General features: G+C 42.3%; 1 protein-coding gene across 1 annotated transcript in view; it reads right to left on the bottom strand.

The window, feature by feature from the left end:
* Positions 1-26,682, bottom strand: part of HPSE2 (heparanase 2 (inactive)) — a 220,444-nt gene that overhangs the window by 77,240 nt on the left and 116,522 nt on the right. The window contains exons 4-5 of the mRNA XM_063435333.1: positions 8,073-8,246; positions 5,284-5,455 (exon numbers count right to left, since the gene is read on the bottom strand). Of these exons, the coding sequence (XP_063291403.1) occupies positions 5,284-5,455; positions 8,073-8,246 (346 nt within the window). The remainder of the gene's footprint in view (positions 1-5,283; positions 5,456-8,072; positions 8,247-26,682) is intronic.

The following is a 26,682-nucleotide window of genomic DNA, read 5'->3' as shown; positions in this document are numbered from 1 at the left end:
CATACGGACATATAACCATACAAGTGACTAGTGTGATGGACAAGCATGTTTGTTTGCTTTGGGATTCAGAGTTCCGTTCATGGAGCCTAAAAAATATATATATGATTGATGGGGAAAAAAGATGATTGATGGCTAGGGAATAGTCACTAACTGTTGATTTTAAACGCAGATGAAGTGGGAAGTGACCAATTAAAGCAAGAAGGGATGAGCAGTTAAAAAAAAGTCAACATATATATTTTGTATTTTTTTTATTTTTTAGTGCTACTCCTTTTTTTCACCATGATTGGTCACTGATTGCCCATTCTTGAGCCCTTTTTGGTTTGTCTGAATCATTTTCGTATTTTTAATGTACGAGCAGAACCGTCAAACGAATGAGTGTTGGAAAACCTAAACTAAATTTATTTTTTGTAAAAAAAAAAAAAAATGTCTAGTCTCTACCGCTTTGCAGACTTAATAAAATCTTAATAATATGGAAGTGGTTGGAAATGGAGTGATGTTTGGAACATTCAAAAAATATTAAGAGGAAGTCAGTTACACAATATAAACCTCCATAAAGGGGCAGTAATACACAAGAAAGTCCAATCTACCGGATTAAGAATTGCAAGTGCAAACGCAAAAAGCCCACTGTCCCTGTTGCATTCACCCTTTAACCATCTCAATGTCCCTCTTCTCTTCGTAGGAATATACAGCGACTTTCCATAATGCATTTTCAGCTTCTTTCCATTTGTTCCTGCCTGGTAGTCCACCCATCTAAACAAGGCTAAAGTCCCCGCCATGTGTAAATGTCTCTAAATTGGAATTATAGCACAGAAACAAACATGTAACCGTTACAGGGAAACAATAGTCCGTATAATTTTATTTCTAAACCAGCAACCATCTGCTCCTATCACAATTCTCTTCCAATACAAGTTACCCAACTTTAGAGTTAAATCAGCTCTCCTTTCACTTTATTTCCATTTACCGTCCTCTCTTTAACTCTCTTTTTTTCATCCTCCCTGTTCCTATGGGCTCTATGTCATTATTTACTCTTGTTTCTATATCGTCACAAGATCAGTCATCTCTTCCCATCCTCCCTATCAGTTCCCTTCTGCTCCCCTCTGTATTGTCCACTTCTTCCCTTCCATTTTAATTCATTTCCATATAAATTAGCATCTGTCCTATCTCCCCCATATTAGTGCATCTCCTCCACATCCCACTAGTTAATATCATCCAACCTGCTGTCAGTACTGATTGGCTTATTGTTTTTCACAATAAACCTTCCATTTGGACTTCTCAATTCTTACACGATCTGCTATTTTTGTGCACTAGCAAAACACTAGAAACAGGCTACCACATAACATGTTTAAAAAAGTCTTCCAAAATCAAAGGCTATCCCATAGGCAGACACATGGCGTACCTCACAAAGACCTCTTAGTGTGAGAAGTGAAATGCGTGTCCATCATTGCTAACATGACAAGCAAGGCTGCTCAATCACTGATCAAGTTTGTATGAAAAATTATCCTAATTCACAAACAACTTTAAGCGTGAAGTTTAACCTACAAAGTTTGCTGTGGAGTGAGTTGGGGGCTGACATTTGCAATCTGTCTGCAAGGATGCAGAGGGACATATTAGAGCCTTAAAAGAAAAAGCAACTTCTCTACTGGAAGAAAACCGTCACTGAAGCAAGGAGTGGAGATAACTGGAGATTAGTGGCTTTATTTAGTTTTGCCTTGATGTTAAAAATAAAATGATAGTTGCCTATGTTTCCATAGCATCCACATGGAACACATTTATCCACCCAAATAAATTATTTTTTTTGCTTTTTCTATACATATATTTTCTGTTTATTAAAAGGTTACTCGAACACAGTGATTTGAAGTGATCATTGTGCGTGAAACACTGCACAGGCAGAGATATTTTTAGCTGTGTGCTGAGGTCTAGTTGCACCCCTAAGCACACATGATCTAATGTCAATTCTGAGAATTTTTTATGTCTGTTGTCAGCACACACAGCGCTCTGGCACCAGACATAAAAACCTCCCCCCCTCCTCCTCTCAGGCAGAGAGCATGCAAGGGGAATATAGCCTTCCCATTCCTCCCACCCTATGGGTGCTCCATCCTGCCACCCTCTGTGAATTAAACAGGTGGGGTAAATAAGCAATGGTCCAGGCACCCAAGGTGAATCCAAAGTATGCAGGTATAATGGAGCAGAAATAAGCAACGTTTCGACCCCATAAGGGGCTTTTTTAACCCTTTCAGGTCGAAACTGTGCTTATTTCTGCTCCAATAAACCTGCAAACTTTGGTTTCACCTTGAGTGCCTAGACCAGGGATAGGCAACCTTCGACACCCCAGATGTTGTGGACTACATCTCCTTTGATGCTTTGCCAGCAAATGCATCAGCATTTGCCAACCTTCCTCCCCTCACTGGCTCAGATTGCGAGCATCTGGTGACATGGTCCAATCTCATATAGAAGCCTGTGATTTTACCATGTGAATGCCATGGTGGTGTCAGAAAGGGACATGGTAGATCAGCGCCAGATCCCAGGTAAGTAAAAAACGTTTTACTAATTTTATTGGGGGGGGACCTAATAATAATATCCTACAGGGCATTGTAAATTAAGATAAAAAAATGTTTGAACAAGGGTTGGAGTAACCCTTTAATTTATTCTGTTTTCTACTTCTGGATAGGATAAGGTATCTGCCAAGATGTGCTTTCAGAAAACATCTTTGGCTAATTAATAAAAAGTAGACGCAGACAGTACTCATATATCATGCTCAACCCAACTTTTGACAAGACAGAGTTATCACTTCAACATTGTGCTTCTGTTGGCAAATACAATCCAGGGGTTACTATTCTGATTGGATGTCACCTCGTTTATACTTCTAATAGGGAACCCACAGATACACAAAAATATATTTAGATATTGCACATTTAGTAACATGCAAGAGAGGAGAACAACGTATATATAATACACTGGCACTTGCAGATAAATATAAGCTAAAAAAAATAGAAAAAATATAATGTATTTACTAAGTACAGTTTTTTATAACAAGGCAGAGGCTGGCCCGATAATTAATGTACCACCGATAATAATTACACTAATATACTTAAAGAACCTATTAGTCAGAGGCAGTAAAAGACTAGAGCAGGTATAGGCAACCTTCAGCACTCCAGATGTTTTGGACTACACCTCCCATGGTGCTTTGCCAGCATTGTGGGTGTAAGAGCATTATGGGAGATGTAGTCCAAAACATCTGGAGTGCCGAAGGTTGCCTATCCCTGGACTAGAGTATACACTGATCAGCCACATCTTTAAAACCACCTGCATAATATTGCATAGGTCCCCCTCGTGATGCCAAAATAGCTCTGATGCAGCAAGGCATGGATTCAACCTCTAAGTGTGTTGTGTGCTATCTGGCACCCTTGACATTAGCAGCAGATCCTTTAAGTGCTGCAAGTTGGGAGGTAGGGCCTCCATAGATCAGATTTTTGTGTCCTTGCACATCCTACAGCTTCAGTGTGGCAGGGTGCATTATCCTGCTGAAAGAACACACTGCCATCAGGGAACACCATTGACATGGAGGAGTGTACATGGTCTGTAACAATCTCTAGGTAGGTGGTACATGTCAAAGTAACATGAATGCCATAACCCAAGCTTTCCCAGCAGAGCATTGCCCAGAACATAACATTGCCCCTGCCAGACTGCCTTTTTCCCATAGTGCATTCTGCTGCCATCTCTTTCCCAGGTAAATGACAAATACACACCTAGCCATTCACTTGATCTAAAAGAAAATGTGATTACTCAGAGAAGGCAACCTTCTTCCATTGCTTCATGTTCTGACGCTCATATATCCATTTAAGGCGCTTTCAGCGATGGACAGGGGTCATCATGGCACTCTGACCAGTCTGCGGCTATGCAGCCTCAAACAGGAACCTGCAATGCATTGTGTGTTCTGACACCTTTCTATCATAGCCAGCATTAGGTTTTTCAGAAATTTGAGCAACAGTAGCTCTTCTGTGGGATTGGACCAGACGGGCATGCCTTCGCTCCCTGCATGCATCAATGAGGTTCATCGGTCCTTTCCTGCACCACTTTCGGTAAGTACTAATCACTGCATACTGAAAACACCCAACAAGACTTGCCATTGTGGGCCCAGTTATCTAGCCATCACTATTTGGCCCTTGTTAAAGGTCGTTTCGCTTGCCCAGTTATCCTGCTTCAACACATGAAATTCAAGAACTGTAGCGGTACTTACAATTTCCAGGGGCCGTCCGGGGTCCTCTGTTCGAGCCGCGCGTGGTCCTGCCGCTTCACGAGCCGCGCGCGGCTCATCCGACGGCTGTAACAGAAAGGCGGGCAGTGACCGCGAGAAGCGGTCACGTGTCCCGCCTGACTCTAAGAGCGCGCCGCGGGTCTCGGGCACGCTCTTAAAGGAACAGTGGGAGCCTAAATTGGAAAAGGTCTCCCATTGGCCCCTGTCATGCCACATTCCCCATACACTCACCTTTTGGGGGCGTGGATATGACATGGGCCAATTAAATGAATTGCTAAGGTATATATATATACTCACCTTTTTCCCTTAGTACCTTGCCCTATCGTGGTTTCTGTTTCAGTTCCCTTTAGCGCTTGTTGTGTTCTGTTGTGTTCCTTCGTACTTGACCTTGGCTTTGTTTCTGACTACGTTATCTCTTTATCCTTATCTGTTCTGTTTGCCAGCTTGCTGTTTATTGTGTACCAGACCCCGGCTAGTCCTAGTTTACGCTGTCTCTTTGTGCCCTTGACCTCGGATCGCTCCTGACTCTGTACTCCTCTCATATACGTCGAGTCCGTCCATTCTATGGTCCGGTAGACGTATCTCCCCTCTGTGTTGTCTTCTGTTGAATTGAATCCTGCGTGTTGGGGTATATTTTCGTTACAAGAACTGACTGTTCACTTGATGCCTAATATATCCCACCACTTGACAAGTGCCGTTGTAATTATATAATCAATGTTATTCACTACACCTGTCAGTGGTTTTAATGTTGTAGCTGATCAGTATATTTAAGTTGATGTAACTGTTGGAACTATTATTTCCACATTATCTGAGCATGGAAATACCAATAAAAAAAGAAACAATACATATAATTATAATAAACATAATTCTTGAAAATGTTTTATCATTCCAATGTTCTTGCCCATTAGTTTTACATACATTTTTGTAGATAAAGTTATTCTGATCTCAGTTTCCTCTGTTGCATTTTATTTTACTTAAAAAAGTTAGGACAGTAGTGTTGAGCATTCATAATAGTGTTTGTTACATACCCTTCTAGCAGATCAAGAACATTTTTCTTGGGTCGTCCAATATTTGGTCCATATAAACTTGCTCTAGAATAGGTACGAATAGACTGCAGTAAGTTCTTAAGCTGAAGATAGTCTTTCCCCAACTGGCTGCCATTTACAGCTCGACTATTTAATGTCCGGTAGTTGTTGGGTTCTACGGGAAAAAAATTGCAAATAAATTGTAAATATTAATTGACATACAAATAACATTTCTAGAAATAAAAATCTCATATTTCAGCAAAGTGGTAACTCTTTGTTTCTAGTGAAACTATAGAATCAAATATTAGTCTACATCAACTCAAATAGAACCATCCATCTGGTATTATACTGTGGGTGGTAGGAGGACAGTTCTTAATAGTGAGATTGAGTAGCAGTGAATAGTCCATTAGGTCAAAAAATGATAGAAACTTTGTTGGCTTGGTGCTTCGGTTAAGTGCTTTAGCTCAATAAAGACACCCAGTTTCTCCTGTGGAAGTAGACTGGATGTGGTATGGGAGTCCAGGGGGCCAGGTAAGCTTTAAAACAATTTTAAAATTCTGTTCAACATAATTTCTTCAATGTCTTTTTTTAATTAATATTTTTATTATAAATGATTAAATATCTGAAGAGTTGCAAATACCTAATAACATAAAGAGGCAGTCACCCAGCCACTTCATTAAGATGAAGTGGTGTGGGTGCAGTGGCCCTGTTCTTTTTACCTTACAATGTAAACCATTGACGTTTTTTAGTAATTGCAATGTTTACATTGGAGGGTTAAATGAGCCTTTCATGGCTGTCATGCTAGAGGCACCACTGCTGCACATGACATGGACGCTTGTTAGAAAGCTCTGGATGGGCCCATGTAGCTTCTCGTGCATGTTCATCAGGTTTCCAAGCCTCCTCGATGACGTCATGGGGGGCGAACAGGTTAGCAGCGCTGAGAGAGTGTTGGCGTAGGAAAGAAGTGTTAATTTATTCATTTTTATGAGACTTATGGGAAGAGGCCTGTATTTAACTAGGGGAAGATGCACCAGAAAATTAGGAATACAGGTTTGTATTCCTAATGCTATGATATTCCTTTAAACCCGAATGTTTAGGATTGTGTCAGATGTGCCTAAACGCTTTGTACTTATCTTTTAAGAAAATTATCTCAAAAGGTTAGTATAACTAAATATACAGATAGCAGGGTTTCCAAGTCAGCTGCAAGCGATGCTTATTTTTCTTGGTTCGAAGGTGCCATATTTCTTTCACTTAAAAGAGGAATACCACAATGTAAGGTATTCTTCCTCCTTAACCTCCCCTGCCCTGTGGGTGTAAAGTGAAACAACCTGACAAAAACGAAGGTGATAGTTAAAAAAAAAAAAAAAAAACATATTTCGGCTCGGGTGAGCTCTCACTGAGATATGTTTACCGTTACCACACAGGAAACGATTGATATTTTATGATTTATTTATTTTTTAAAGTCAGTCACATCTAGTGTTAAACAGATACATTACATCATCTCGGGAAACATTTGGTATGGTCATTAAAATGCATGAGAATCAATTTAGTACCACTTAGTTAAAAAAGGAAGGGAGGAAAAATATTGTTTTATGGGAGATTAGATGAATTTATACTAGTCAGGCAGCTTATTGTATATCAAGAGGAACCTGCCACAATCCTGGAGTCAGCAGACTGAAAGTTTATAACTGTGTCAGTCTCGTATCTTGCTGCGTCCGTCTAATCTGGTTGCATACTATATCTGAGAAACTGCTCAAAAAGTTGAGTAAATGCAAGCAGCAATATTGGGGAGTTGTAGCTGGGCCAACAAATATATAATAAATAAAATACAATCACAATAAAAGTAAACAATTTAAAGGTTCACAGTTATGTATGCTATGAGATAAACATTACTTTCATGGCCATCACTTGGCTGCATCACATCGAACGTAATACAAGCTATAGCAAAATTAAAGGGGATTACTTAGAAGACCACATGATGATCTTTAAATACATGATTAATTAAAGAGGTTAAATCTTCAGCCAGCATGGACCATTTAACTCTCATAATGAACTGTAATAGGCAGAGTGCAAACATATATATGGGGAAAAATAGTTCGCCTACTAAGATGCTTCGTTACTTGATCAGACAGCTCAGATGTCACTACACCAAAAATTCACCTCGATCTCCATTTGGCTCTGCTGAATTTCGATTCTGTATATATTATGTATATGATGTATATAATTTGCAGTACACTGATTTTCCCATCATTTGTTCACAAATCAATTAAGTAAAAAAATAACCAATAGAGTGGAAAACATAAGAAGAAGGAGTAAACAAAATAAAATTAAAATCTACATTTAATATAAGTCATATAATTCACGATGCCACGGGCAGAATTCAGAATATTGACCCCCATCTCCCCTAAACATGTTTGGGATTGTGTGGTTCGGTTAGTCCGTAGTTCAGGTGAAACACCTGATTAGCCAAATTTCATCGAAAACCACCCAGCAAAGAGAGATTCCGGTACTTTGTTTTTTAAAGCGGCTGAATGAGCAATTTCCATTTAATAGTAGCAGAATGTACCTTAAATGTGGTAATAAAATTATTTTTATTGCACTTCATATGTCTCCAGTCACTTTGCAACTGCCAATTCTTACCATATAACTAAGTTATAACACAGAAAGCCTATTTAACCACCGAATGATTGGAACAAGGACGCTCCAATCTCGAATTGTTTACTTTCATAATCAAAAAACAGTTCATCAATATAGTCTCAAAATACAAAAAAAAAAATACTTCTTGTGCTCACCATTTCCCAATTCCCATGAAATGTTGTACTTTTTGCTGGCGCTGTATTTCAGTAAGCTGAGCACGCTGGAGCTGTTCCAAGAATTATCTGAGTTTCGCCGAAGAGCATTTAGTCCAAAAATCAGATGGAGTCCAGAGCAGTCAGCAAAGTTATAGAGTTTGTCAAGAGACCTGGCTGGGAAGAAGCAAAAAGTTTGTAAGGCACATCAGCATTTAAATCCAGAACCTAACAGCACTTCAGTAGGTATGATAGATAAAGAGATTAAATACATTATTTCTGTATTAGCCCCTGTTCTTTCCTGATCTTTCACAAATCCATTAATTGCTCAGTAATGGAATGGAAGTAATTACATTAATTGTCCATTAAAAGGAAACGGTCACTTCTCTGAAAATTACACCATGGCATAAGACAGTTAAAATCACCTATAACTTGTGTTTAAGGATTTTTTTCCCCTGTGATTTCTTTTAACTGTATAATAAAGATTTATCAATTGACATCACAATGTGGTTCAATCCAGGCACACTTTGTGTTGAAGAAAGAGACAGAGAAACATTGCCTCTGTTTATTCTCATTTCTCTGTGCTGACTGCCAATTGCAAATTATGTTATTATTTTGTTAAATGACAGGAATGGAGCTTGATGGGAGTTAAAGGTTAAATGAGAGCTAGCGTTAAAGGAACACTCCGAACACTTTTAGAATAGTTTGACAACTTACCTTGGTCCTCCACCCTGACGTGCAACATGCGGTCTATACCTACAGGTGAAGTCGGGTCAAATAGATGACCACACTGATTGGCTAAGAGTGCTGATGCTCTCAGCCAATGAGCATTACCCTGCCTGTGCTGGCTTAGGTCAGTAGAGAGGTTGGGACACTTCATGGCGTGCATGAAAGTTGTCAAACTGTTCTTAAAATGTTTGACAAATTACTCCCGAAGAGTGCCAGGGCACACCTAATCCCCCTCTCATAATATTGTAAAGCGCTACGGAATCTGTTGGCGCTATATAAATGGCAATAATAATAATAATAACTACTACAGTATGATGTAGTGGTCATGGGGCTTTCTTTAAATACAATGGAATTCATTTTTAAATGTAATTTTTTATTTTTTATTTTAAATTTCACAACTTACAAACACATATTTTTATATATAAATAAGTAAACATAATATTAAACATCTGACAATTCCCATTAAATGCAATGTAGCAGCCATGGTCTCCACTCTAAACATGTTTTATATATTTTTGCAAAATACTCGTTCCCAATTCCAATTCTGAATGCTGTGTTTTTCTTGCAAATAACATTCCAGGCAATTTGTTTCAAAGGTCAAATTTGTGTATGTCTGTTTGTGCATTGTCACAGTCAAGCTTTGATACCAAACAAACATGTTTATTATATTTTTGCAATAAGTTCCCTAATAATTAACCTTGCGACCTAATCAGAGTGTAGGCATGCATTGCATCATTGATACATACCATATATCTTATTATCTCTCAGAAAAGCACTTAAAATCATTGCATTCAGTGTGCCGTAATCATTCTAGATTTACAAACCAAAAGTTTTTACAAATATTAAAAATGTTATAATTTTTTTTACTAAAAAGGCAAGACGTTTCTTTGGGAGCTACATAATAATCGAGATTCACGTAATAACATCAAAGTTCCATCATCTTGTCTTCTACGTCTAAGCACTAGAAAAAAAGACTGCAGCGGGACACGTCATCAAATGCGTTTCCCACTGGAGTCAAATGTAGCTATAGTCACATAGTTCATATTTGAGGATTGGCAGAACTATCTCAGCCAGTTCCTGAGTGAAACAGACACCATCTTAAAAAGGATCTGAGATCAGTGACGTGCTGCAAGAGATAATCGGACAAGATTCTTGTTTTTTTTTTTTAAATCTATATTTTTTTTATGCATTTTTTTTTTTATATATATATACAATACAGTTGGAAACGGTGTTGGGGACATTAAATCCAAGTTTAACGTCATTTCCAATTCTTATGCGTATAGAGCCCCTTAAGGAAGAAAGGCAAGAAAAGGGAGGAGAAGGGATATTGACTGAAGATTGGAAGAAAAGACAGACTACAGAGCTGATGGAAGACAAAGCACAGATGGAAGACAAATTTAGAGATTATTAGGACAGTGCAGTAGCGTAGTAAATAAATAGAATGCTGGAAAATATATTTTTTTAATGTCAGATAATACTTTGTTCTCACAGCCTGCCTGGGACTTTTTAATCTCAAGTGACCACTGAGAATACTTGAAACTGTACTAACACTTTTAGAAGGTATTATTTAATGCTGTCTATCCTCCTTATCTCTCCTCGGCACAGCTAGTCTGTCATCTGGATTCTATCTTCTCCAGACTGCTGACACCTGATACATTAAAGGACTAAGTGAACATCAAAATCGAGCCTGATGAAGCCCATGCACCACTTTATCAGCACTTACACCATCTCTAGAAGATTATGAGTGAACATAAATTGTGTATATATAACACAAATTACACTTGAGATTATATATATATATATATAAATATAAATACATAAAATATATGTATATATACACACACACACATATTCAAAATCTTGACTACCCATTGGCTAGTAGAATCGGACTACACATTTGAATCCCAATATATTTATTTATTATTATTTTAATTTTTTTAGATATTTTTTTAAAACCACTTTAGAGTTGGAGAAGCTCTGGGCTGCAGTTTATTGCTCTTTGTATTTTGATTATTTAGACACGAATGGGACATGGCTTTGGCTGGACCATCTCAAGCTAGCATGTCTAGCCGTAGGAGGAGCAGCCTTGAACTGACCTGTGTGTAGACAGAAATAATTTAGATTTTCTGTTGTCATAAAGAAAGATATTTCTTCTCAGAACAGCAAACTGAGGGGGTGTACATAATGCTTGGTGGATGCTTTTTTCACTAGCAAAATGTTCATAACGTGATTGAAGTAGAAATTGTAGTAGGAAAACCACAATCTCTTCCTTTCCAAGGTGCTTAACTGGTCCTGAGGTGGGCAGGTCAAATAGTAAGCAAAAGAACAAGACGGTCCATCACTCAAGGTTGAATATTAAGCAGATTTTTTTGAGAAACACATCAAAGTTTAAACCTCTTTCTTAAGCAAAATCCTGTAGGAAAGCATTGATTTAATGTTTTCCTATGGGGAAGGCTTAAAGCACGAACAACACTCGCCACGAATGTGCATTAGGTCCGAACCATCAACCAATGTCGGCGGAGGAGGACTGTGACCCAGAGCCAAGTAACCTCAGTGCTGGAAATCAGGTAAGTGAATCAAAGGGGTTTTACACCTTTTATGGATTGTGGAGTAGGGAGCAAGGGATATTTTAGTGTTCTGAATAAATCTTTGTATTACTAACACTAAAATGTTCCTTTAAAGTGATATTGCTTGCAAATACTGAATCGCCCAATCAGAATCTTTAGAGGACAAAGTCCTGGCAAGTGTCTGTAATGTTCGCTCATTCTGGAAAGGAAGTGACGTATCAGCCATCTGGGTGTTTACGTCACACCGGTATTGTGGAGCACCTTCCATGTCTCTGTAGCATCACTTGTTTGCATGGAAACACACGCGAGCTTATGCACAGTAAGTTTTCTCCCTATGTACATCTTATAGTCCCCTTGTATCATGGCTGTGGAATATATTATATATTGTGCGATACCTGTGATATATCCTTGTGGGAGTCGCAGTAACCCAAATCAAGAAAATTGTCTTGTTACAAAAAATTACATAACTCTAAATCATTAGTTAACCCTGCGGTTCCCAAACTGTGTGCCATGGACACACAGGGGCGCTGCAAGATATTTTCACGGAGAACTGTGCTCTATCCTGCCGGCTCTGCAGGACCAGAGGAGAGATCAGAGATCTCCTTCTCCGGTCCGCAAGCACTTTGCTGACAGCCGGCAGGAGAGGGAGGGAGAGAGGACCCGGGGGACATCTAACCTGCAGCTCCTCTGGGTTCTCCTCACGCGAGCTTGGAGTGTTGCCATGGTTACCACAGCAACGCTCCGAATCTTGAGAAAGTGAACTCTAGCAGCTCCTGAGGCTGCTAGAGTTCACTCTCACCACTGGGACCACCAGAGCTTCCCCCACCGGACCACCAGGGATTACAGGAAATGTCTCCCCTCTCAGGCCAATGTAAGCAAGGAGGGGGGATATAATTTTTATTTTCTATTTAAAAAAATAAAGTATATATTTATTGATTTGCTCTCCTACCCCCACAGACCCCACACCACACAATAGCTCCCCCATACACACACTGCCCCCCATACATACACTATCCCCATACACACATACTATACCCCCATACACACACACTACCCCCATACACACAATTACCCCCCCATACACACAATTACCTCACTTACACACACACTACCCCTCATACACACACACTACCTCCATACACACACACTGCCCCCCATACACACACCCTAGCCCTCATACATACACCCTATCCCCCCCCCCCCCACACACACACACACTGCCCCCCATACATACACTATCCCCATACACACACACTGCCCCCCATACACACACCCTAGCCCTCATACATACACCCTATCCCCCCCCCCCCACACACACACACTGACCCCCCCCCACACACACACACACACAATAACCACTGAGTTAACCCATGGGGTTGCATGGTGTCTGGATGAAAGATCCATTTTTATTTCACTTTGTCCCAATTTCTTAATCGAAACAGCTGTCCATGAGTGGTTCACTGGCCTTGCTCCTCTACCTGAGTTTTGTTTCAAAGCTGTTGTATGCAGCAGACACATACTCCAAGGAATCCATGTACAAAGTGGAATTATGAGGCAAAAATATGGTTCTTTGTTGAGCTCCTTTGCATACGCTTACCCAGGATCCCTTGCAGTAGTGAGAGCACTGTTAAAAGCAAGTCTTATGGCTTGACTGGTGTATGTATTTGTGTTTAACATTGCAATATATATATATTTGATTTCTTCTGTAGTCCATTTATTTCCAGTTGTGACACTAGTACATGAGAAGGAGGAGAAATACCAAGGACTGAAAGAAGAGCTAGAAAGGATGTGGAAAGTGAAGGCAGTAGTACCAGTTGTGATAGGAGCACTCGTGGCTTCAACAGATTCCAGGTGGGACATCTGAGATCGCTGTCCAGAAGAGTGAAGTTCTAAGAACAGCTAAGATACTGCGCAGAACCCTCGGAGTCCCAGGCCTCTAGTAGAGGACCCGAGAATGAGGAATAAACACACACACACACAAACACTACCGTGGCAAAGTGACTCATGGGGCTGACATACATTTTTTTCCAGGGCTGCTTTGTATTCCCAGTCTGGCCCTGGGTCTACCACCACTAATTAAGATGAAACTAGACAAGATTATGGTTCTGATTCTAGTTTACCATGGAATAATGGCATCAGGATATTGACCCATTAAGATGATCAGAGTTATGAATCATCTAATTAAATTATGTGATTACTATTATTACTCAAATAATACCTGATTATTATTACTCGCAAGAGCCTCTGACCAGTTCTACGGAGCATCACTGTGGAAACGTTATCTGGAGAGAGGAGTAGGAATTTCAGCTATCTTATCATACATATTCCAGTTTGTTAAAGTTATGAAGCTTCTACAAATCAAGAAAATGTTTACAAAACCTTAAAAGAACAGAAAATGTGTTATTTAGGATAGCTATTAAATGTTTTTTGTCCATTCTCTGTGTAACTGGGTCACTCACAGAATCCATCACTCCTGTTTCTTCTGATGTAGTAATGCAAAGATCTTCCATACAGATTTTGACTTTATTATCTTTTGTGAGAACAATAGCAACCTACTTCTCTATATTAGAGCCAATAGGATATATTAGCATGATTTAACTTATATTTGCAGATTTAAAAATGGAGAAAAAAAACACGAAACAATTATTTTTTTTTTTTTTTTTTTTTTTTTTTTTTTTAAATTCTTTATTTTTCTTTGTGCAAAGAATGACAGAACGTTTGCCCATGCCACAACAGCAGGAGTTAAACATATAAACATAGTAGTTATACAATAGTGACATGAAAATATTAGCACATTTTTAAATTGTTAAGTCATGGAGAAGCTATTCGGGCATTGCCATTTGTGGTACGTAGCTGATTAAAACCGTTTAGGATTGTGTTTCGGTTACTTTAAGTAAGACTCAGTGCTAGGTACTACTCTCATGGCGGTAGCCTGGGAGCAGTTTGTGTGCGAGGTGATGCTGTTATGCAAGATTAAAACATTTGGTTAAATGAGTGTTGGGATGTGAGTTAGCGGTTAACTGTGGGAAGCATGACATAAAGCTGGTCGCACACTCCTACATTGAGGTACCGTGGTCTAAACAAGTGTATAACAGTTTATGCTTGGCTTTGCTAGATTGACTATGGTTGGTAGTTAGATCTACCTGACTAGGTACATGCTAGCTGGGTCATCGCTGTATGCACTGAAGTAGGTGGAAATCCTACGTGGTACATATAACATCCTGACAATTACTTATAACAATGCAAGAGAATAGAATAAAATAGAGGTGGCCTAAACAGTTACTTGTAAGGCATGACATATGAGTATAAGATTGACACCAAATCAAGGAAAAACGATAAAAACTTCAACATATGCATATAGAGGTTATATGAGGTAAGGAGCGATTGACTCATCTGTAGTAGCAAGAGTCCCGGTCAGCCAACCCCCGCAAGAGGTATTCCACAATCCCACTCCGGTGCTTTTATGAGCCTTGGTCTTGGTTGCGGCGCGAGCTCAGAGGGCGCCCCGTGGTGTGGTTGTGGGACGTTGTTGGGCCGACCCGGTGTTGTCGCCATTTTGTGCCCTGTGCCTAGCTGTCTCCGCTCCCGTTCCAGTGTCACTCCCTTCTTAGGTGAGGTGAGTCCCATCTGGGAAGCCCTCTGCTTGCCCGTGAGCCTCATGCTCCGAGGTCCTCCGCACTTCCATGCCCTGTTTGCCGTCGAGTAGTACAGTCCGCGAGCCGGTCTAGGCCCAGAGGGTCCTCTGCTTGTCTGTAGGCGTCGCTGCGACATGCGCCTCTTCTGGCTGTGTGGAGCGCGGTGTCGGTCCTTGCCGGAACAACGGTGGGGTAAGAAGGCAGGCTTGCATTGGCGCCCTGCTTGGATGAGTGAGGGCGTTTGGCGGCTGTGCTGTTGCCGGGTAGCTTGATGGGAGTGGGTGAGTGATGCTCGCCTTGTAGGAGTGGGTAGTTGTGGTGAGGCAGGTTGAGTTAGCTTACCCACCAGCTTCCTCCAAAATGCTTTGAAGTGGTTGTCTATTCGAGTGAGGATATCTTGTGAGGTGTCACTGGGGTCGTAAGCACATGTGTCCGCCATCTTAGGGTCTCCGTTTTTTACCTTTGGTGGTGCTTCCCTTCTCCTCATACTCAGGGTCGCCACCCCAGGGTGGACCGGGATCACCCCCGCCGGTCCGAGGGGGGGGTAGCGGGGCTTGCTTGTGCGGTGGGCAGCTTCAGGGTGCCTCCAGGACAGGGGAGCGGCCGCCTCCCCCGCCCGTTGCAGACCAGGCCGCAATGTCGGTCGTGATTTCATCTGGCCCCAATTAGGTCGCATAAGGGCCCCTTGTGTGCCCTCCGTCATGGGTGGCATTAGGGTGCCTGGGAATGCTGTTTGTGTCGCTTGGGTGAGCATATTATCGCTTGTTTTATCAGGATTTTGTGGGAGCTCATGGAGAACACGACTCTCCACCATGGTGGTCAGGCCCCGCCCATCAACAATTATTTTATTGTGATTTAATTCAACAAAAGTGAAGTATAAAAAACTGTAAATTCTCAGAAGATTATTTAGCATTTGTTTTACATGTCTTCACTTTCCTATAATTAAAATGCCTTAACAATACGCACATGTGATCACAAATATTCTCCAGTGTGTACATAAGCTGTCCTCAAGTCTATTTGAACCAAATCATTGTTTTTCTTTGAAAAATGTACTGCTTTTTGTTTTCTACCAAACAACCTTGTACTGTGCATGTACATCTCTGTAAAGTGAAAGTTAAGTACTTAAATATGAGCACAGAAGAGACATTGAGCATTTGCTTACATTTCACAATTTGATTATTTTAATTTACAGCTACCAAGAGATAAAGATGTTCCAAACAAGGAATGAAAATGGCTCTCGGATAACAGAGCATATTCTTATTTACATCAAGCCTGGTAGGGTAATAAGTAATGTGTTTATTTGTCTGAAGGGATCAGAGAGACTTATATTTGGCCAAAAAAATCTTTTTGGCAGGCAATACTTTTAATTCACTGTACAGCCTTCAAGGCTTGTATACAATATATTTTCTTGAGTATTTTATCAGCAGATTATTCTTATTCTTATGGTCACAGATTCTATCTATCAGAACTGTTTTAAGGTCAGTCTAAGCACCATAACCACTGCAAAGCGCCAGGTGCTTAGAGCAACCCATGTCCAGTTTCATGATTAGGTTGGTCAAACAAGGAGCCAGGACCACTTAGTATGGTCTCCCAACTGCCCCACCATCCCAACTAGTCCCTGGTGTTCCACTTTTGGGAATCAGACGAAACAGCACTCACAGCATAGTCCGCTGTTAGTGGGACATCCTGCGTGATTGGCTGTCAGCTGACCTGCCTATTCTTCAGGTGGACCCGCCTTATTTCAGGTGGATTCTTTGAGCGGAATGTAATATTTTGATAAAGAATGGTTGTAGGGAGATGATCTTTGCACCATAGTCACTTCAGTAAGATGAAGTGGTTATTGTGCTTAGAGTGATAACTTAACGAGCAGTTCAAATCATCCTATGTAATTAATTTACCTGTTCTTTGGGTATAAACTACTTATCCTGCAATCTACTTCTGTACAGACATTTTTCTGGCGAAGATCTGTCCCAATGGAGTAGAATGAGATCCTCCTCATTGGAGTATCTCATCCTGGTGTGGAAGGTGCCTGCTGCAACTGTAGGTCGACTCACTAAACAGTGGTTCAGATGGAACTTGTAATGTGATTTTTTTTTATTTGGCAATATTTTTAAATGTACAATATATATAATACATATATTATATTATATTATGAAAGTGCTGATATGTTTTCATTGCAGTTTATGAAAGTGGTGAAATGTCCATAGGAGTGTTCCTTTAACAAATATTGGGTTAGAATGTATATATAATTCCTTTATAATTCCCAGAGTGTTTAAAGAGGGACTGTCACTTCCTATATTTAATAGAAATGTTAGCAAGTGGTTGCACTTATTTTTTGTTTGTTTGTTTGTTTTATATATATATTTTTTTTATTTACATACTTTGCTGGGCAATGCGAGGCAAAGTTTGAGAATTAGTTAAAGGGACTTTATAGTCATCTCAATTAAGAGGTCTGGGTGCAGAGTCCCTGTCCTTTTTAATCTTGCAATGCAAAACATAAAAAAAAAAAAAAAACAGTGCCATGTTAATTCCAACCCTAGTGACTGTCATGCTGACAGTAAAACTCGTCCACGTGACTTGGAAGCAGTGGCGTACATACCGGGGTCGCAGGGGTCGCGACTGCAACCGGGCCCGGCCCACTAGGGGGCCCGGCCGCCCTGCGACCCAGGTATGTACCCACTGGGCCAGCCTCTTCTCCTGGGGGTCCCAAGAGCCGGTCACCTCAGGGCCCCCCGAGGCTGGCCCTGCTGTCACCCAGCTGGCGGGCGCGCAAGGGAGCACTGTCCCCTGTGTGCTCCCTCTTCAGCTCCCTCGCGCACCGCACTGATACCGGAGCCGGAAGATGACGTCATCTTCCGGCTCCGGTATCAGTACGCGGCGCGCGAGGGAGCTGAAGAGGAAGCACTCAGGGGAGAGTGCTGCCTCGCGCGCCCGCCAGCCGGGTGACAGCCGGGTGACACCACTGGACCCCAGGGAATCCCCTCAGCTCTCCCACAGGTAAGGAGGCTGGGGGGATTAAATAAAAAAAAAAAAACATGTGTGTGTGTGTATGTTAGTGAGTGTATGTTAGTGAGTGTTTGATAGTGAGTGTGTGTTGGTGAGTGTGTGTGTATGTGTCAGGATCGGGTCAGGGATCCAACACGCAGAGTACAAAGAGTAGCAGATACGTATACCGGTCCTTAGAATGGCCGGACTTAACGTATAACTACGATAGAATGGTCAGAGACAAGCCGAGGTCGAGGGAACGAGAAGACAGGTAAGCGAGAGACAAGCCGGGTCAAGGATAACAGAAAGACAGGAGAGTAAATACCAAAGCCGGGTCGGAACCAAAAGACAAGAGAATAACAAAGCACTGTGTGACTAGGCGGACTAGAACCACGACAGGGCAATGAGTAAATGAGAGAGCCACTGTTAAGTATCCTGACTAGGGAGAGAAGACACGCCTCCGGCGAGTCCTGATTCGTCTCCCGAGATTTGAGTGACAGGACGTTCCGGGTTGGCGTCATGACGTCGACCTCCGGTCCTCCTGCTATAAAAGGAAGTGACTCCCTCGCGGCCGGCGTTAGCAAGACCGAGTGAACCGCGAGGGGCCGAGGAGAAATGCCGTCCGGACGGATAAACTTCTAAGTCTCTACCTCTCTCAGAGGTAGAGGCTTCAGGTACCCTGACAGTACCCCCCCTCTCAGATACGCCCACCGGGCGGAAGGAGCCGGGGCGAGATGGAAAGCGGGAGTGAAATGCCCTGCGAAGGCGAGGAGCATGAACATCCTCTTGTGGTACCCAACTCCTCTCCTCAGGACCATAACCCTTCCAGTCAACCAAATATTGTACTCTCCCCCGGGAGACACGAGAATCAATAATGGAGTTAACCTCATACTCCTCCTGACCCTCCACCTGAACAGGGCGCGGAGGGGCGATTGTGGAGGAGAATCTGTTACAGATTAGAGGTTTCAGCAATGACACGTGAAAGGAGTTCGGGATGCGTAAAGTAGCTGGGAGAGCTAGACGATACGCCACTGGGTTAATTCGAGTCAAGATCCTGTAGGGACCAATATAACGAGGAGCGAATTTCATGGAAGGAACTTTAAGGCGAATATTCCTAGTACTCAACCAAACTCTATCGCCTGGAACAAAATTCGGAGCCGCCCTTCTACGTTTGTCAGCATGTTTCTTAACCAGTATAGAATTGTGTAGAAGAATCTGTCGAGTCTGATCCCACAACTTCCTCAAATTGGCCACATGGACATCAACCGACGGCACTCCTTGGGAAGGAGAAACCGAGGGAAGAATAGATGGATGAAAGCCATAATTCATGAAGAAGGGGCTTGAATGCGTAGAGTCACAAACGAGATTGTTGTGCGCAAACTCCGCCCAAGGAATCAAACCGACCCAATCGTCCTGGTGTTCGGAAACAAAACAACGTAAGTATTGCTCAATCTTCTGGTTGGTTCGTTCGGCAGCTCCGTTAGACTGAGGATGATAGGCGGACGAAAAATTCAATTTGATGCCTAATTGAGAACAGAACGACCTCCAGAAAAGTGAAACAAATTGGGAGCCTCTATCAGAAGTGATCTCCGAGGGAATCCCATGCAAGCGAAAAATCTCTTTAGCAAAGATTTCCGCCAATTCAGGAGAAGTCGGGAGTTTAGGCAACGGTGCGAAATGTGCCATCTTGGTAAACCTATCGACTACGGTGAGGATAACAGTGTGCTTTTTAGAAACAGGCAAATCCACAATAAAGTCCATTGCCACACAGGACCAAGGTTTGCCAGGAATTTCCAGAGGCTGCAGAAGGCCACAAGGAAGCGAATGCGGTAGTTTAGTTTTAGTACAGACCACACAAACTCCGATAAAATCCTTAATATCCTTCCGTAACGAAGGCCACCAGAAATCCTTGGAGATCAAAGAATACGTCTTGCGAACACCCGGATGACCAGCCACCTTACTCTCGTGAAGACACTGTAAGAGCTCCAATTGGAGTTCAGGAGGAACGAAAAGTCTGGAAGCCGGAGTCAGTCTAGGTGCCAGATGCTGCAAGCTCCTTATCTGATCCAGTAGCGGAGAATGGACTTTGAGAGTAGTGTTAGCGATAATGTTACACTTGGGTACTATAGAGGACAAAACCGGCTCAGATACGGCAGCAGGTTCATATTGGCGAGATAAGGCGTCGGCTTTAGAATTCTTAGAACCTGGCCTATATGTGAGTACGTAGTTGAAGTGAGTGAGAAATATGGACCAACGAGCCTGTCTAGATGATAGTCGTTTAGCCTCTCCAATATAGGATAAGTTTTTATGATCTGTCAAAATAGTAACAGGATGCAAAGTACCCTCCAATAAATGTCTCCACTCCTTCAAGGCCATTATAACCGCTAGTAGTTCCCTGTCACCAATGTCATATCTGCTTTCAGTACCTGACAATTTTTTGGAAAAGTATCCACAAGGATGTAATGGTTTATCTACACCCAACCTTTGGGACAGAACAGCACCTATACCTGTCTCAGAAGCGTCAACTTCGAGTAGGAAAGGTAGTGTAGTATCAGGGTGAACCAAAATTGGTGCGGAAGCAAACAGCTCCTTGAGTGTCTTAAAAGCCAGAAGTGCTTCAGTAGACCAATTCTTAGTATCAGCCCCTTGTTTGGTCATATTGGTGATGGGAGCAATGATAGAGGAGTATCCCTTAATGAAACGTCTGTAGTAATTGGAGAAACCAATAAATCTCTGGATAGCCTTGAGACCCTTAGGTAAAGGCCAATCTAATATGGATTGGAGCTTCTCCGGGTCCATTTCAAACCCCTCCCCAGAAATCACATAACCAAGAAAGGTAGTTTGGGATTGGTCAAAGCTGCATTTCTCTAGTTTGCAGTATAAGCCATGCTGAAGAAGTTTGTGTAAAACCCTTCTGACTTGTCCGTGGTGAGTTTCAATATCCCTGGAATGTATAAGTATATCATCAAGGTATACAATCACACAGTCATCTTGAAACTCCCTAAGAACCTCATTAATAAGGTCCTGAAATACCGCCGGGGCATTGCAGAGACCAAAAGGCATTACAGTATACTCATAGTGCCCATATCGAGTATTGAAAGCAGTTTTCCACTCGTCTGCGTCGTGAATTCTCACCAAATTATAAGCACCTCTAAGGTCTAACTTAGTGAAAATCTTAGAACTTTTTAGTCGATCAAAAAGCTCGGTGATCAAGGGAATCGGATATACATTTCTAATGGTTATCTTGTTAAGACCTCGGTAGTCAATGCAGGGTCTTAAAGAACCATCCTTCTTTTTAACAAAAAAAAATCCAGCCCCAGCAGGAGAGGAGGATCTTCTAATGAACCCCTTGTCTAGGTTTTCACGAATATACTCCTGTAGAACTAAGTTTTCATTCGTAGACAAAGGGTATACATGACCCCTAGGGGGCATAGTACCAGAAAGTAAATTAATTTTGCAATCAAAAGGCCTATGTGGTGGTAAGGTATCAGCCTTTCCTTTGTCAAATACTGCCTTTAAATCTTGATACAAGGACGGTATCTGTACTTTGGTAGAGTCGGTAGCGTTATTAAGTGAGTTGACACTACAAAGAGGTGACACTTTCTTTAAACAATTCTCTTGACAATCCTGACCCCACGAAACTATTTCCCCTGATCTCCAATCTATAACGGGGTTATGTCTCTTAAGCCAGGAGTATCCCAGGACTATGGGAACAGAAGGAGATGAAATGAGTAGTAGGGATATTTCCTCCTTGTGTAGAATACCAGTAGTTAAGTAAAGAGGTGTGGTCTCCCGGAAAATCACAGGCTCAACTAAAGGTCTACCATCAATGGCCTCAACAGCCAAGGGTGTCCTCCTTAACTGGGATGGGATAGTGTGTTTGGTGAGAAACTCTTGGTCGATAAAACTCTCAGCAGCGCCGGAGTCTATCAATGCCATAGTCTCTAAAGTTCCCTTTTCCCAAGTTAAAGAGACCGGTAATAGGAGTCTATGTTCTTTGTAGTTATGAGTAGAGGACAAAATCGAAACACCCAAGGTCTGTCCTCTAGAGAAACTTAGGTGCGAGCGTTTCCCGGACGACTGGGACAGCTCAAACGTACATGACCTCTGACCCCACAATACATACACAGTCCCTCCCTTCTCCTGTACTGTCTTTCCTCCTCTGAGAGACGAGTAAGGCCTAACTGCATAGGTTCTGAAACCTGTGGAGTTTTGGTTTCAGAAATTTGAAATGATGGTGCTAGTCTAAAGGAAGATTTACCGGTTCTATCTCGAGTATTCTGCCTCTCCCTTAGACGTTCGTCAATACGAGAGATAAAGGAAATTAAGTCTTCCAGGTTCTCGGGAAGCTCTCTTGTCGCTACCTCATCAAGTATTACATCGGATAATCCATTTAAAAATACGTCTATGTAGGCCTGTTCATTCCATTTTACCTCTGCCGCCAAAGACCTGAACTCTAGTGCGTAATCCACAAGTGTTTGGTTGTCTTGTCTAAGGCGCAACAGTAATCTGGCTGCATTGACCCTCCTGCCAGGGGGATCAAAAGTTCTTCTAAAAGCAGCTACAAAGGCATTATAGTTATAGACTAATGGATTATCATTCTCCCACAACGGATTAGCCCATCTCAGAGCTTTCTCAATAAGTAAGGTAATAATAAATCCCACTTTTGCCCTATCAGTAGGGTATGAACGGGGCTGTAGCTCGAAATGAATACTGATCTGGTTCAAAAAGCCACGACACCTCTCAGGAGAACCAGCATAACGTACAGGTGGGGTAACTCGGGAAGAAGCACCTACAGTAACTACCTCTAGCCCTGAACCCACAGAAGAAGCAGACATATTACGCATTTCTTCAGGTGGATTAATAGGACGAGATAGCAGCGCCTGTAGTGCTAGAGCCATCTGATCCATCCTATGATCCATGGCGTCAAACCTAGGATCAGGAGAACCAAGCTGACAATTTGTACCTGCAGGATCCATGGCCCTGTCGTAATGTCAGGATCGGGTCAGGGATCCAACACGCAGAGTACAAAGAGTAGCAGATACGTATACCGGTCCTTAGAATGGCCGGACTTAACGTATAACTACGATAGAATGGTCAGAGACAAGCCGAGGTCGAGGGAACGAGAAGACAGGTAAGCGAGAGACAAGCCGGGTCAAGGATAACAGAAAGACAGGAGAGTAAATACCAAAGCCGGGTCGGAACCAAAAGACAAGAGAATAACAAAGCACTGTGTGACTAGGCGGACTAGAACCACGACAGGGCAATGAGTAAATGAGAGAGCCACTGTTAAGTATCCTGACTAGGGAGAGAAGACACGCCTCCGGCGAGTCCTGATTCGTCTCCCGAGATTTGAGTGACAGGACGTTCCGGGTTGGCGTCATGACGTCGACCTCCGGTCCTCCTGCTATAAAAGGAAGTGACTCCCTCGCGGCCGGCGTTAGCAAGACCGAGTGAACCGCGAGGGGCCGAGGAGAAATGCCGTCCGGACGGATAAACTTCTAAGTCTCTACCTCTCTCAGAGGTAGAGGCTTCAGGTACCCTGACAGTATGTTAGTGTGTGTGTGTATTAGTGTGTGTGTGTGTGTATGTTAGTGTGTGTGAGTGTATATTAGTGAGTGTGTGTGAGTGTATATTAGTGAGTGTGTGTGTGTTAGAGTGTGTGTGTTAGTGTTAGAGTGTGTGTGTGTGTAAGTGTGTGTGTGTTAGTGTTAGAGTGTGTGTCTGTGTGTGTCTGTTAGTGAGTGTGTATGTATGTCTGTCACTGAGTGTGTATGTATGTCTGTCACTGAGTATGTGTCTGTCAGTAAATGTGTGCATGTGTGTCTTAAGCACTTACCTTTCTCCAGCGCCGGACTCCCTTGGCGCTGGGGATCTCTACGCCCCGATCCGCCTCTCAGCTCCGAATGCGCATGCGTGGCAAGAGCCACGCGTGCATTCAAGCCGCCCATAGGAAAGCATTACTCAATGCTTTCCTATGGACGTTCAGCGTCTTCTCACTGTGATTTTCACAGTGAGAATCGCAGAAAATCCTCTAGCGGCTGTCAATGAGACAGCCACTAGAGGCTGGATTAATCCTCAGTGAAACATAGCAGTTTCTCTGAAACTGCTATGTTTTCAGCTGCAGGGTTAAAACTAGAGAGACCTGGCACCCAGACCACTTCATTGAGCTGATGTGATCTGGGTGTCTGTAGTGGTCCTTTAAGTGTATGTGTTTATGCATGCACTGGCGTACATACCGCGGTCGCAGCCCTGCGACCAGGTGCCCACCGCCATGTGTTGCGGCCCCAGCCCGTGCAGAGTAAGAGCGCTCTCGAAGGGGGGGGCATGGATCAGTTTTCGCACAGGGGCCCCATGGGTTGTGTGTACGCCACTGCTTGGAAGCCTCCTACTTGAAAATATTGACTCTTTGAATGCTTTATGGGGAAGTTTAAATGAGTGCGCAGTATTTGCAGAACATGCCTATTAGACCATACCTCCTCCGTGATGTCACAGAACGCTGGGGTGCGGGGAGGTGAACAGCGCCAAAGGAGCGGCTACTGTGGAAAAGGTGAAACTTTGATTTTAATTTTTTTTTTACTTTTATGTTTATGGTAATGCTGAGGAAGAAGGTATAATGATGCCAAATCCTGATTACAGATGTGCACGACTGTCGCACATTAATAGTGATGTCCCGAACGATTCGTTGGCAAATAGTTCCTGGCGAACATAGCTTGTTCGCGTTCGCCACGGATGGCGAACATATGCGATGTTCGGTCCGCCCCCTATTCGTCATCATTGAGTAAACGTTGACTCTGTACCTCACAGTCAGCAGACACATTCCAGCCAATCAGCAGCAGACCCTTCCTACCAGACCCTCCCACCTCCTAGACAGCAAACGATTTAGATTAATTCTGAAGCTGCATTATTTTTTTTGTTTTTGTTTTTTATTATTTTGTTTTTTTTGTGTTTGTGTTTATTATACATTATCCTCCCATAGCCAGTGACCTGTGTTTATTATACATTATCCCCCCCACAAACAGTAACCTGTGTTTATTATACATTATCCCCCCACAACCAGTAACCTGTGTTTATTATACATTATCCCCCATAGCCAGTAACCTGTGTTTATTATACATTATCCTCCCCATAGCCAGTAACCTGTGTTTATTATACATTATCCCCCCATAGCCAGTAACCTGTGTTTATTATACATTATCCCCCCCATAGCCAGTAACCTGTGCTTATTATACATTATCCTCCCATAGCCAGTAACCTGTGTTTATTATAAATTATCCCTCCCATAGCCAGTAAACTGTGTTTATTATACATTATCCCCCCATAGCCAGTAACCTGTGTTTATTATACATTATCCCCCCCATAGCCAGTAACCTGTGTTTATTATACATTATCCCCCATAGTCATTTATCATTGGACATAGGCAGCATGATGTCTTAGGCCGGCCCAGAGAGTGAGTGAGTGAATAATATAATATATCTGTTCAGAAACATATTAGTAATATATGTAAATCGGGTTCATGCAAAGAGGGTGAAAAGGTATTAAAGAAAAACACAGTTATTGCATCAAATTTACAAAGCCAAACTTTTAAAAGCTTTCCTCATTTCTTTCTCGGGATGAGGAATATATCGGTTGTAGACTGAGGATTTCCATCTGCCCAATCTTTTAATAATATGCACTAAAGTGTGAGTGTTGAAGGAGACCGAAGCTGCCCCTATTCTAAATGAAAGACCCGAGACATGGATACAACCCAATCTTAGGAGTAGTGTTCTGATGTAGAAGATGAATTTAGCCGTAGTCAGAGGGATTCAGTGAGAGTAGTGGTGAAATGTGTGTGGCATGACTGAGTGTGGGTAAGTAAGAGTCAAGTATTTTAACTGGGCACTAGTTCTAGGTGGGTTAAAGTGGTATAGCGGATGGATGAGTAGTTTGGTTCGTTTTAGAGGTTTGTAAAGAAAGTATATAGTGATCATGATTTTTAGCGATATCCAATATTTTTAAGGTGGTCTCAAACAAACATAAAATGCTATATAAAATTTGTGGGAATATCGAATAGTCGTGTACAGTAAATCAGAGAGGGCTCAGAATATCGAACCATCGATCGGTAACCTGGATGAAGTAGGGGGTCTATCTGTTTTATTAAATATGCGGTAATATGCTTTTAATGGGATAGGACGTTAGGAAAGGTGTGTGATTGGGATAAGTGGTTGTGGCTGTATTTACCTTATCCTGGGACCGACCTGGCTCCTAAGCTTCAGCCACGCGTGGCTGAATCACTCCTGCCTCCACATGAGCCGCATGCGGCTTGATCTCCTCTTCTGACTTAGCCGCGTGCACTGACCGCAGTGATCGGTCACGTGGCCCGCCTGGCACTAGGAGCACGACTCGAGTCACGAACTCGCTCTTAAAGGGGCAGTGGGAGACAAAAGTTGATTCAGGCTCCCATTGGCCCACGTCATTCCAGCACCCCCACACACGAACGTTTTGGGGGCACAATAGCTTGCATTTGAAAAAAAACAAAACTTTTTTGACTGTAATATAATAGCAGTCAGTTTCCTTCACACGTGTGCGTTTCAGGGCCTGCCAGGGCACAGTGTCACACCAGTGCAACTCATATCTGGTGTAACAGTAGTACACATTAAAAAAAAAATACAGGGGGCTTCTTGTCACCTTTCGGGGACCCTTGGTGTTGTACGTGGC

The sequence above is a fragment of the Pelobates fuscus genome, chromosome 10 (genome assembly GCF_036172605.1).
Source record: "Pelobates fuscus isolate aPelFus1 chromosome 10, aPelFus1.pri, whole genome shotgun sequence".
NCBI lineage: Eukaryota > Metazoa > Chordata > Amphibia > Anura > Pelobatidae > Pelobates > Pelobates fuscus.
Note: the sequence above shows the minus strand (reverse complement) of the source record. Positions and strands in the feature narration are given on the sequence as shown.